At 37.5% G+C, this 11,494-nt stretch overlaps 2 protein-coding genes across 5 annotated transcripts; both read right to left on the reverse strand.

Moving 5' to 3' along the window:
* Positions 1–190: 190 nt before the first annotated feature.
* LOC141647012 (cold-responsive protein kinase 1-like) lies at positions 191–4,662 on the reverse strand. 4 transcript variants are annotated; one of them, XM_074455041.1, is made up of 8 exons: positions 4,308–4,662; positions 2,977–3,092; positions 2,457–2,495; positions 2,257–2,363; positions 1,584–1,794; positions 1,168–1,405; positions 815–965; positions 191–648 (listed from the first exon to the last, which is right to left on the reverse strand). In XM_074455041.1, exons 2-8 carry the CDS (start codon positions 3,047–3,049, stop codon positions 298–300), a joined length of 1,170 nt encoding a protein of 389 aa, XP_074311142.1. In that variant the 5' UTR covers positions 3,050–3,092; positions 4,308–4,662; the 3' UTR covers positions 191–297. The 4 variants fall into 4 exon arrangements, with proteins under 4 accessions (XP_074311142.1, XP_074311144.1, XP_074311143.1 ...); XM_074455043.1 differs by lacking the exon at positions 4,308–4,662 and adding an exon at positions 3,925–4,059 and having other exon boundaries at positions 196–648; XM_074455042.1 differs by lacking the exon at positions 4,308–4,662 and adding an exon at positions 3,500–3,645 and having other exon boundaries at positions 196–648.
* Positions 4,663–5,059: 397 nt separating this feature from the next.
* LOC141647013 (protein DJ-1 homolog B) lies at positions 5,060–11,051 on the reverse strand. The gene is made up of 8 exons (XM_074455045.1): positions 10,678–11,051; positions 9,196–9,396; positions 8,434–8,583; positions 8,134–8,316; positions 7,091–7,171; positions 6,209–6,409; positions 5,962–6,102; positions 5,060–5,597 (listed from the first exon to the last, which is right to left on the reverse strand). The coding sequence occupies exons 1-8, from the start codon at positions 10,903–10,905 to the stop codon at positions 5,391–5,393; spliced, it is 1,392 nt and encodes a 463-aa protein (XP_074311146.1). The 5' UTR covers positions 10,906–11,051; the 3' UTR covers positions 5,060–5,390.
* Positions 11,052–11,494: the final 443 nt, after the last annotated feature.

Below are 11,494 nucleotides of genomic sequence, written 5' to 3' on the forward strand. Positions count from 1 at the left end.
CAGAAGTTTAAACTTTAAACCGACTGTCAAGCCTCAAGCTGAGTTTCGTACCTGATAAGAACATTGTCGATTCTGGAAGGCTTAATACTCTTCTAATGGCACCCGTGTTTGAGCCTCTTTCGCCTTTAAGCTCGTCTTTGCTGTTGTATTAAAAAAAAAAAAAAAAAAAAAAAAAAAAAAAAAAAAGACAAAAATATTGAATTTTTTTTTTTTATACTTGTCATATTTTTCCAATGCAATGATATTAGTTCCCATTTGAGATAATTTTACAATAATAATACATTGATTTATGAATGCTCAGTCCCTCCCGGCACCTATAGATGTGAAGGTGAACGTAGGACGAGTCAGATCGGACTGCTGTAACTGTTGAGATGAATTCTTGATGTTTTTATTCTGTTGGTTTTCTTTAATTTTGACATCCTTCAAGTCTGAAAGTATTCCTGGTTGTGTAATGTTCATATCAGACACATCTTCCTCTCCTTGTAGCATTCCGACTACACTAGACATCACTGGCCGTCGATTTGGGCTTTGTTGGGTGCATAGAAGTGCAATCTTCAAAAATCGGTTTGCCTCTTCTACGTCTATATCCCCTCTAAACGCTTCATCGACCAATTCCACCAGTGCCCCTTGCTTCAGCATTGCCCATGCCTGGATAAGGTTTAGACCAATCACAAAAACTTATTTGAGACGGTTTCCACATGAAACCAACATATTAGATAAGACAAAAATGAACACTACGAAACTACGATCAACCCAAATTATTCGACAAAAAATGTCATATAACAGGAAAGGGACATGCTAAAAATTGCATTACCCTTTGTAAAAGATATTCCTCTCCAGCAGGTAGCTGCCGATTCTTGTTACATCTTCCACATACTACTTCCAAAAGAAGAACGCCGAAACTATAAATATCAGCTTTCCTTGTCAACTGGCCTCGCAATGCATATTCAGGTGCCAAATAGCCTCTGCAATCAACCAACAGTCATTTACTCATTTATGCCAAGTCACGTGGCGAAATTTTGAAAAAAAAAAAAGACAAATCACAATCTACCATGTTTTGTCGAAATCTGATTCGTATGTTTCACATTCAGCGATTCAGCACAAATTATGCATCTAGCAAAAATGAGCATTTTTAACAAACTTAAAAACCGGAATCTGTTAACTTACAGTGTGCCTGCAACTTTGGTACTGACATGAGTCATATTAGCAGGAATAAGTTTTGCCAGTCCAAAATCTGAAAGCTTGGCAGTAAGATCTTTGTCTAGCAGGATATTGCTTGCTTTGATATCTCTATGTATGATATGAGGCTGAACTTCTTCGTGTAGGAAGGCGAGGCCCTTAGCAATACCAATACATATGTCTCTTCTTATAATCCAGCTGAAGTTGATTGTGTTACGGCTCAGACCTACAATGAACCAATTAGTATCGTGTGAGACAGTTTCGTCTTTTTATTATGTACCAACCGTATTCAACAAACTTTTCCAATCATATGGGTCAGTGTCATGATAATCTTATCACGAGACCACTATCATAATTGAAGCCAAAGTGGAATCTAAGCTTTCAGATTTACGACATGAGCTTACCAAGTAGGGTTTTTGCGAGGCTATTGTTCTCTAGATACCTTGAGAGCAAAATTCTGTTGTCTCCTTCCACACAACAACCTAACATCTCAACCAAATTTTCATGCTTTATATCTGCAAGGACAGTTAATTCTGTCAAAAATTCCCGCAAGCCTTGTCTTGATTCTGGTGATAGTACTTTAATAGCAACTAGGGTTCCATCTCTGAGCTTTCCCTGGTCAAAGAAAGTGTGTATCTTCAGAACATGACATAATAGCTGCCATGAGGCGGATTTCGACTTTCACAGCACAATATAGCTAGCCCTTGAAACGAGACTGCATGGATAGGTCATTTTCCTGATCAAGATGTAACAGTAGTACGACTGTACCCCCTGTTGAGCACATGGATAGGTTGTTTCTAGATGGCCTATATTGAACTGTTTCGGAAAAACAAGCACGTACTACCATCTCACAATATAAGAAGAGCACACATATAGTCAGTCATTTGGTTAATGTTTATGTTTCCAACAGACCAAAACTAAGGAACGGCTGGCTACACGCGACCCCCTTACCCCTCCTTAGGCAGAAGTCTTTGAGGCACCGAGTTAATGTTGTTTATGTTGCTGCTATAAGGCTTATAATAACATCAGCAATCAGTTGTTTATGAGGGGCAGTCACATGTGTATCGCAGAATTTACCTTGTATACAGATCCAAAACCTCCCTGGCCAATCTTATTCTGCTTGTTGAAATTATCTGTTGCACTCTGTAATTCCTTGTAGGTGTAGAACTGTACGTTCTCCGCATCTAGATAAAGAAGAAGCAAGCAATCAGATATTGAAGCATGCATGCTGCCTTGAAAAATATGAGAACGCTTATGGAAGAGCAAGCATTACGTACATGAAAGCCAATCTGATGGACCCACTTCAGCATCCTTTCCTTCCCATTGGCAAGTCATAATAAAACGGAGAAAAGCGACATAAGTTCAAAACATCAAATAGAAAAGTAGAAATTTAATGAAGTAATGCACTTCTACAGCTTTCAGACTGTAAAGAGGCCAAATGTGGCCATTCATGTAGAAGGAAATCTAAAAATTTATGCAAATGTTCCATTTCAAGGTTCTATCATTAGCTAAAGAAGATACGGAGTTTTTACAAGGGACGCCTCGCAAATAAATTTCCCTTATATAGATTAAATAAGGCTTTGCTGTTGTACTGAATTTCCCAGTTTAGAGACTTTCCCCTATTTGCATAACAAAATAAAGTGACTTGCATTATAGCTTTGAGCCTTGATTGGGAGCATAAGTTCATCGAGTCAAAGATAACACAATGACATGCTTAAGTAGAAGTCTCATTGACGTTGAAAAGAATCTATGAGGCATATTAGTTCCGTAATTTCACACAGAAATTTTTTATAATACCTCCATCAAAGTCCGATGTTGGTTCGAACGCAGAATTGGCTCTTCTTCCAGAAAAGCAAGGAAAGCAAGTCATAATGTCCAGCACGTCGATGCAACTTGATTAACCAATCTGTCCCCTACATAACATTTATTGATCATCATCAAACAAGCATGTACTAGTACTCAATCACACAATACTTAAATGAGCGTAGTTATTACTCCGTCCTAGCTAATAAAGGCCAATGAGAGTAGTGATGGAGGTGAAGGCCTGAAGGGAGGGAAAAAGGATGGTAGGGAACTATTACCCCCATTTAGAGTAACCCTACGCGTAAGGTGGCTAACTATTACTCCGTAATGGATAAAAACTGTCTTCTCTTCGTTACCTACTTTAATTTGAACTTCATTGCCCTAGTAGGAGTATCAAACTAACAATCACCCATTCTAAGCAAGCCTAAATTAGTAAGGTTTCATCATGAAAATCCAACAAAACAGCCCCGAATCGACAATATCAACATGATATAAGTATATGCAGCTAAATACATACAAATTCAACAAAATCACCCAATACACAAATATTGCAATTCCATTTCAGGTACCCCAAGTGAACACTCTAGTAAAAGATAAACTTTAAGGTACAAATATCAGCTCATTATACATAAATACTCCCTCCGTCCCGGTCAATTGTTGTCCTTTGGTTTTGGCACAAAGACCAAGAAAAGATGAAAGGGTCAATTACCAAATGACAAGTGGAACAAATTAAGGGTGAATGATCAAATTGTTCTTGAAGTTCATTCTTAAAATAGAAAAGACAACAACTCAGACACCCCAATATGGAAAAGGACAACAAATGATCGGGACAAGGGAGTAACAATAGTACAACACTAAGTTTGTTTATCCAAGAGCTAAAAGTGAAAACATAAGAAATTATGGAGCAGATTCAGTAGAAAGCAAGTAAAAGTCTTAGTTTACCTTTTTTTATTCTTTGTAAGCGGTATTTAATCAAATATAAACAAATGATAGTGACGGAGGGAGTAGAAACTTAACCCAGAAAATAATTGAAACCCAACACAACAAATACATAATGTATGACAAAATTAAGCTCAAGATTAAAACTTTTTAACACCATAAGACCCAAATTGGCCAGTAATGAACTGGGTTATTAGTCCAATTTTCAGAACCATAGAATTTGGCTAGCTCATATGTGTCACGGGTCAGTCATTTGTTTACCTTTGATTAAAATACCCGAAAACAAATAATTGGGACGGGGAGAGTAAAAAGTTAATGGGACAAATACAAACTTAAAATCACACACAAAATAAGCAATTTTTAGTCAATAAAACCAATACACATACCTTGGAAGAAAGAGGGGAGAACTCCAACAATGAAAGAATTTTGGGGATTTTGAGGATTTTGATGATGTTATGAATGATTAAAATATTCAAAGTTTAGCTACAAATTGTAGTTGAATAATTCAACAATTATAATTAAAATTTCTGACAAAATCAGAGAATTTAACACAGATTGAAAGAGACAATTGATCTTGCATTGAATTACATATGAAGTTGGTCAAATTATAAAGGTGAAAATTAGTGTAAATGGGTGGACTTTTTTTTTCATAATCCCATATACTTTTCTGGGTTGATTTATAGTAAGTTGTTTTTCTTGTTTTTATTACACAGTTTTGGATATGAAGTTGGTCAAATTATAATGGTGAATGTTCTCTTAGTCATTCTTTAATTTCTTATTTGTATCGGGACCGTTGTAGCGCTACATTTACCGTAAGTCTCCCTAAAGACGGTCTTAATTTAAGAGGAGAAAAAAAAGTAACAATAAACTGAGGATCATTTTTTTATTATGAAAACATTTTATGATTTTATCCGTCTTAATTTCAGACAATTTTATGCGATTGCGGTATTTTCTTTCAACTATTCTGTATAACATAATTTTTTCTTTTCGGTGTAAAAAAAAAAAAAAAAACTCCAACAGCAGGCGCGGATAAATTTTTTTCAGTAAGGCCTGGCAGCCCAGCTGCCGCAACATTATGACCAGAGTTGGCGACAGCAGTGAGTGAATATAGCCTTAGAAAGTAGAAACCACCAAGTACTTAGAAATGCGATAATGCAACATATACGTAAAACCGTACAAGTCACGACTGAAACATGTTCTGACAAGCTTTTATTCATACACCACAGACGGTAAACCACTGAAGCATGAGTTCGATGACACTTTATTCATACACAGAATGACACTATAAAGCTCATCTTACAACTCGCATCTCATCCAAACTCGATTAATGTGCAAATACGATAAGGCTTGAGCGAGACATTCCTATAGTTGGGCTGCGTGAACCTTTCCAGGGTTTTCTAACATCTTAGATACTCAGTCTCGACTAACGTAGGACTGTCTTGCAGAAATTTTACCATACAGAACGGGCATTATGGATGGACAAACAACATGGTCTTTGCAAGCTCGATTGCTTTTTCACGACCAAAAAACTTTTCAACTATAGCAAGTGCAAACTCCATGGTGGTGCCTGGTCCTCTACTGGTGATGAGGTTTCCATCCACCACAACTCTATTCTCTATTTCGCTTGGGTCTGACAACTTACTGCACATTGCAGGAAAAGCGGTGGCCTTCTTGTCCTGAAAACCCAGAAATGAGATAGCTTTTATCACATACCGAATAATAGAGAAAACTCAATTATCTTTTCAGTAAAGGAAATTTTGTATAACTAAAAGGTAAAACCCCAGATAGCAGATGCCGCAATCATATACTCTGAAAGCAGTCATAGCATAATGAGTATAGAATACAGGAAATGTTACTCCGACTTGGCTGCAAATATCGGAGACAGTAATTTTCTGAATATATTCAATGTTTTTCGCAAAAAATGATGTATTGGAATGTCGGATTATGTCAAGCTGTAAGAAATACACGACACGCAGCCAAATTGAAGCATAAGCACATAGAATAGTTTATAGATTGTTGAAAATGTTGTGATCGAGTTACCTTCAATAAGCCATGAGGTTCAAGGACTAAGGCGGGGGAAGCACATATGGCTCCATAAGGTCGGTTAGCTTCCCTTTGTTTCTTCAGCATCTCAACTAATGTCTCTGAAGCAGCAAATGCCTCGGCCCCACCTAGTCCACCCTGGCAACATGAATACCAGCTTTTGAGCTAACTCGTCTCCAGATGAGGAAATAATAGAACTTCCATTATGAAAGAAAAACCGCCTGTATTGATGTGCATTACTTACCGGTAAGACAATGAGGTCATAAGAAGATTTTGCAGCCTCATCAAGGTGCACATCTGCTACTAGTTTCACTTTCCGAGAAGCCAATACCTCAAGTTTCTCTCCAACAGAAGCTACGACTACTTTTGCTTTCGCTCGGCGCAGTACATCGATTATGATGACTGCTTCCATCTCCTCGGACCCATCTGCTATAGGTACCAGAACCTACCAATAACAGGAACACATCATCATCATCTAATTTTTTTTCTTTGAGAAAAAAAGGAAAATCGCTACCGAGATTTATTATCAGAGGATTTACAAGATCAAAAACCAGGAAAAAGAGATCAAGAAAGACATTTAGCAGAACGGCAAAGATCAGTCATCACTACAAACATCATTATCCCTGGTGCTAAGGGATGCCGCAAAATGGTGGGTTAAGGAGAGCGTCATATGTACGTAGCTTAACCCTTGTGGTAAGGCCACAAAGAGGACTCGTAATGAAAATTGCATCGAGAATTGCATCAAATGACTACTACTTCACTCCTAAAATATCTCCAGCCATTATGCTTTATTCCATCATCATTCAAACAAAAGAGCGAGTCTTTGGCTCTATTGTAAACCTAATCGAAAGATCCGACATTACTGTCAAATAAAAACTCCAGTAAAAAAGAGGTACAATGTTCAATCGCTTGACAGTTGACCTTGCGCTACTTAGGAATTGACATACTAGGACAGAATAAATTTGCCATGAATTTGTATCACTAGTAGGAATTTATTTACTAGAAAAGTAGTCCACAAGTTAAGACAGGCATTTTTCTTATGCGCCTTTGTGCAAGCCACAGTACCAAACAAGAGCGAGTTCTAAAGACAGGAGTGGTTGAAAGTTAAGAGACAAGGTAATCTCACCTCAGGGCAACCATTATATGTCCACTGCATGGAATTCAGCTCCCTAATCAAAAATTCATCTCCGTGATTGGGCCGCATGACCTAAATCGATACAATATGAGACAGAAACAAGAAAAAGTAGCCACCGGAAAAAAATTCAGCAACACAAAGATTGAGACAAGTCACAAATGAAGGAATAAGACAATAGAATTAGAAGTGGTTTTGAAAGAAAAAGCAGGTCCATATTCCATAAGACTGCGCTAAAGGATTATTAGAATAGACTGTAGAGGATAGAATGATAGATTAATGAAAACAGAGCTGATTTTCTAACCAGATAATTGCAGGTATATTACCCTTTCCAACCTATACTTTCAATAAAAATTAAATAAACGGTAATTGACTCCACCCGGTCAGATATGTGCCTTCTCGGTTTCTCCTACTTGCGATAAACACAGCACTTCATTAATTGAACTAACACCATTACATCTATCACATGTTACTTCAATGCTTCACCTTGACCGCGAGTCATGTGTTCAGTTGTTCGTGACGCTCCTTCCGGAATGACACTTAACACACTTCAACTTTAGGTCAAAAGTATGAAAAGAAGTTTTGTCTGACATTCCAACACTTAACAGTTTTTGTTATTTCCGTCTATTTTTGGTACTGTATCCATGTCCAACAAGACACTCAAGGATATGAGCACGAACTTCATACCCGCCCCTTGCCACTCGACAGTCGACACTCCTCATATAAGAGCAAAAACAAGAGGATGGATTGATAAAAGTAAGGTAGATGTGATTTAGTATGATATTAAGCCTTGTTTTTCGAACATCTCTATGTTTTAAAGTTATAAAATTTGTCTTAAGATGCGCCCTCCGCCCATACGTTTACTCTAGGACAAAGTCCGTGTGTCTATAATTTGAGTCATGTCCAGCCCAGCGCTTAAATATATGCCCGTGTTGTAAACCTATAGCCAAATCTAACGAGTTTTAATGCAGCATACACATGGGCAATCAGCAATGCCATATTTTCCTATATGCTTGGGATTTCAAGTGCGGTCATACCAGTGGTGCTTCAACTTCATCAGCCTTCTTCTTTCCATACAATTGTTCAACTAATGCCACAGCGTATTCCATTGATGTACCTGGTCCACGACTTGTCACAACATTACCATCCTGCTGGACCCTGGATTCAACTGCAGTTGCTGACGTAGACAATTGATCCATAAATGAGGGATAACAAGTAGCCTGTCAGACGGAAAACTTAAAATCAAACATATTTTCATAATTGATTTAAACATCACTAACATACAAACATATGTACTATAATAGCTAATAAAGTATTGCATTTTAATGGATTCTTACCTTCAATCCTTTCAGTAATCCCCACGAACCCAAAACAACTGCTGGCGAAGCACAAATTGCAGCATGAAGGCGGCCATCAGCAGCCTGCTCCTCTACTATGTTTTTCAACGTATGACAGTCTTTTAGAGCAACAGCACCTGGCATCCCACCCTAGTGACAATTTCAAAAAATTTGAGATATACTTCTCACTAATAAAAAAAATGTAAGATGGCGGCTGCTAGAGATGTCATGTAGGGGCCCCTACAGATATACAAGGAAATGACAATGAGGGTTGATCTACTGTCACAAAAGACATGCAATTCAAATACTCCCTCCGTCTCAAAATATCTTCAATTTTTCCGTATTTTTCACCATTTCGGACTTAAAGTTTCACTATAGTCCCTTTTTTTTGCTACAGTTACATAAATACCCCCACTTGTCCCACTATATCATTATTACTTTGAATTTTGAAACAAGTATTTTTATTTTGAATGTCAGTCATGTCTTCAATCGTACAATTTTTGTATTTTGTACATTTCTGAGGAGGGAGTACAGCAGAATAAATATACTGAATCTCAAACATGCGTGATAAGAGAGCAGTTAAGCTTAAGTACTTGAACTACAGATTAAAACAATAACTAAAATACTAAATAAAAGGTGCAAACAGGCTGTCAACAAATGTAACATATACAATTTACATGTCATAAAACTCCAACACAAGCGGCCAGCATAAGCCATTAGCAGCAACACACATGTTGAGGGAACGAAAAGAACAAAAATTACCGTGAGAGAAATGAGGTCGTATTTGGTCTTAGTACAGTCATCTATCAATGAGTCAGCAACGATCTTCACACCATGACATGCATCAACACAACGTTCCTTCTCAACAGATGCCACTGTCACTTCGGCTCCAGCCCTCCTCAAAACATCAATGGTAATTACGGCTTCCAAAGGCTCTGTGCCATTTGCAGCCGGAACTAACACCTAGAAGCAAACAACAATAACCTAAAGTAAACAACAATGGCACTGATATCATAAGGAAGTTTCCGGTGGTACATAGAATAGAATACAGCAAAGTGGGAGTCTTAAAGGTCAAAACTAAATATATATTTTTATTGACAAGCAAAAAGCAACAGAAACTCAATGATGAAGATTGATGGTAGGTACGCCGATGTGCAAGAGAAAATATCATATTGTAAAGCAGTAATAACCCACCAAGCAGACTTGCCCTTTGTTCGGCAAAAGGAGGGATCTAACGGGAAAGGGAGGGGAACGATTTATCTTGCTTGGTTAGCAAATTGGGTGGGCGGATCCTCCAAGAGAAACTAAAATCACTCTAACATAGGAGCTCCCTTTCCTTTTCTCCTACGCTTGTATCCAAACAAGGGTAACAGTACCATAAAGACTTATAAAATCTTACATATTCATGAGCGATGTAGACAAGTAAACAACAACAACAAACAACAACAAAGCCATAGTCCCAAAATGATTTGGGTTGGACTAACATGAATCATCATTCAAAACCTCTTTGGCAATGAGTCCAATAATGCACTGCTTGTCAAAAGCCTGCATAGAGGCTGAGGGTTGTGGTAGGTTTGTGGCAGCCAGTGTAAAAATCCCCATCACACTTTATAGGCATGAATCAAAGTTCGACCGAAGACCATGCCATCATCATAACATATAATCAGGACTTAGTGTAGAAGAGACAAAGATCATTCCTATACAGTAAAAGAAATCCTAAATAAAATACTCTCTCCGTTCCCGTCAATTGTTGTCCTTTGATTTTGGTACAAAGACCAAGAAAAGAGGAGAAGGTCAATTATAAGATGACAAGTGGACCAATTTGGGTGTGAAGGATCAAATTGCTCATCAAATGGAATCCTAAAATAGAAAGGACAACAATTGATGAGACACCCAAAATGGAATAGGACAACAAATGACCGGGACCGGGACAGAGGGAGTACTCCGTGAATGAATAAGCTTCCTACATCCTACATATAAAACAGGTAATCAATAGGTCAAATAAACTACAGAGACACTTCAACAACATCAACCAAGATCATCCAACAGAATCATCACTATAGCAACATGGTTTGGGGTTCGCTAACATGAATCATCATCCGAATCCGCTTAGCTTAAATCCACCAATACGATCAAAGGTAAATAAACAAAGTAAAACAGAAAAGAAACCCACAATATTCAAGCAATAGTGAAAATAAAAACAACCCACATCATATAATCTTGAAAATATCGTAAAAATTATACCTTTTTAGCAATGGAACCCATAGATGATGATGATGAAGATGATGAAACAGGTAAAGTAGAGAACTTGGTGGTTGTTTTATAGAGAGGGAAGTGTAAAGGGGTTGAAATTGAGGGTTTTCGAGTGAAATATGTAGGAAATGGTGTGAATTGAATAAAGTGACGCGTGGGTTGAATTGAGAGAGAGGTAGTGAGTGTAGTAATGGAGTGTCGAGCCATGGATGGTTTCATCAATACTTGGGTTATTCTTGGTGGCACACACCCAATGGGCAATGGGGAAGGATTACGGTGGTAATGGGTCGGGTTTGGATTGAGTTGGATTATGTAAAGTCGGTTATGTGGTTATTTGAGAATTTGTTAATCGAAATTGGTTTGATTATTTATCGTGGATGAATGGGTGGATTAGTTTATAAAAAGAAGGATATTTAACCTCTTTTACGGTTTTTTTTTTTTTGTTTTCCATTTATCAGTTTTAGAGTTAATACTTTAAACTAAAATATTTGTATGTTACTCTTTCCTATTCACTATGATCTTCCACAATATTTTTTGGGTAGTTTTTAAGAGCAATGAAATTTGTCGTGGAAAATGGAGGAAATGGAAAGTAAGAGAGAAAATGTAGGGTCACAAGTCCTATGAACCACAAAATATAGATTAATAACGAAATTGGACGATCTTAGTAAATTTGTCATTTTAAGAAATGTGGAAGATGTTAGAGAATATGAGGGAGTACTATATAAAGAAATAAAGGGGTGGAGTTTAATTGTTAAGACTTTGGTGAATTTCTCAAGAGACTCAGGTCAAGCATCCCAAGAGCAATCTA

This window comes from Silene latifolia, chromosome 3 (genome assembly GCF_048544455.1).
Source record: "Silene latifolia isolate original U9 population chromosome 3, ASM4854445v1, whole genome shotgun sequence".
Taxonomy (NCBI): Eukaryota; Viridiplantae; Streptophyta; class Magnoliopsida; order Caryophyllales; family Caryophyllaceae; genus Silene; species Silene latifolia.

What these genes read in the sequence shown, in the direction of transcription:
- LOC141647013 (XM_074455045.1), bottom strand. Translation starts at nt 10,905, where the DNA reads ATGAAACCATCCATGGCTCGACACTCCATTACTACACTCACTACCTCT. An exon ending in TGGGTTCCATTGCTAAAAAG is followed by an intron (nt 9,397 to 10,677) that starts GTATAATTTTTA and finishes GTTTGCTTCTAG; the next exon opens with GTGTTAGTTCCGGCTGCAAA. An exon ending in CATATAATGGTTGCCCTGAG is followed by an intron (nt 6,410 to 7,090) that starts GTGAGATTACCT and finishes TGTTATTGGTAG; the next exon opens with GTTCTGGTACCTATAGCAGA.
- LOC141647012 (XM_074455041.1), bottom strand. Translation starts at nt 3,049, where the DNA reads ATGACTTGCTTTCCTTGCTTTTCTGGAAGAAGAGCCAATTCTGCGTTC. An exon ending in GTTTTGGATCTGTATACAAG is followed by an intron (nt 1,795 to 2,256) that starts GTAAATTCTGCG and finishes TTCTTTGACCAG; the next exon opens with GGAAAGCTCAGAGATGGAAC. An exon ending in CCTCGCAAAAACCCTACTTG is followed by an intron (nt 1,406 to 1,583) that starts GTAAGCTCATGT and finishes GGTTCATTGTAG; the next exon opens with GTCTGAGCCGTAACACAATC.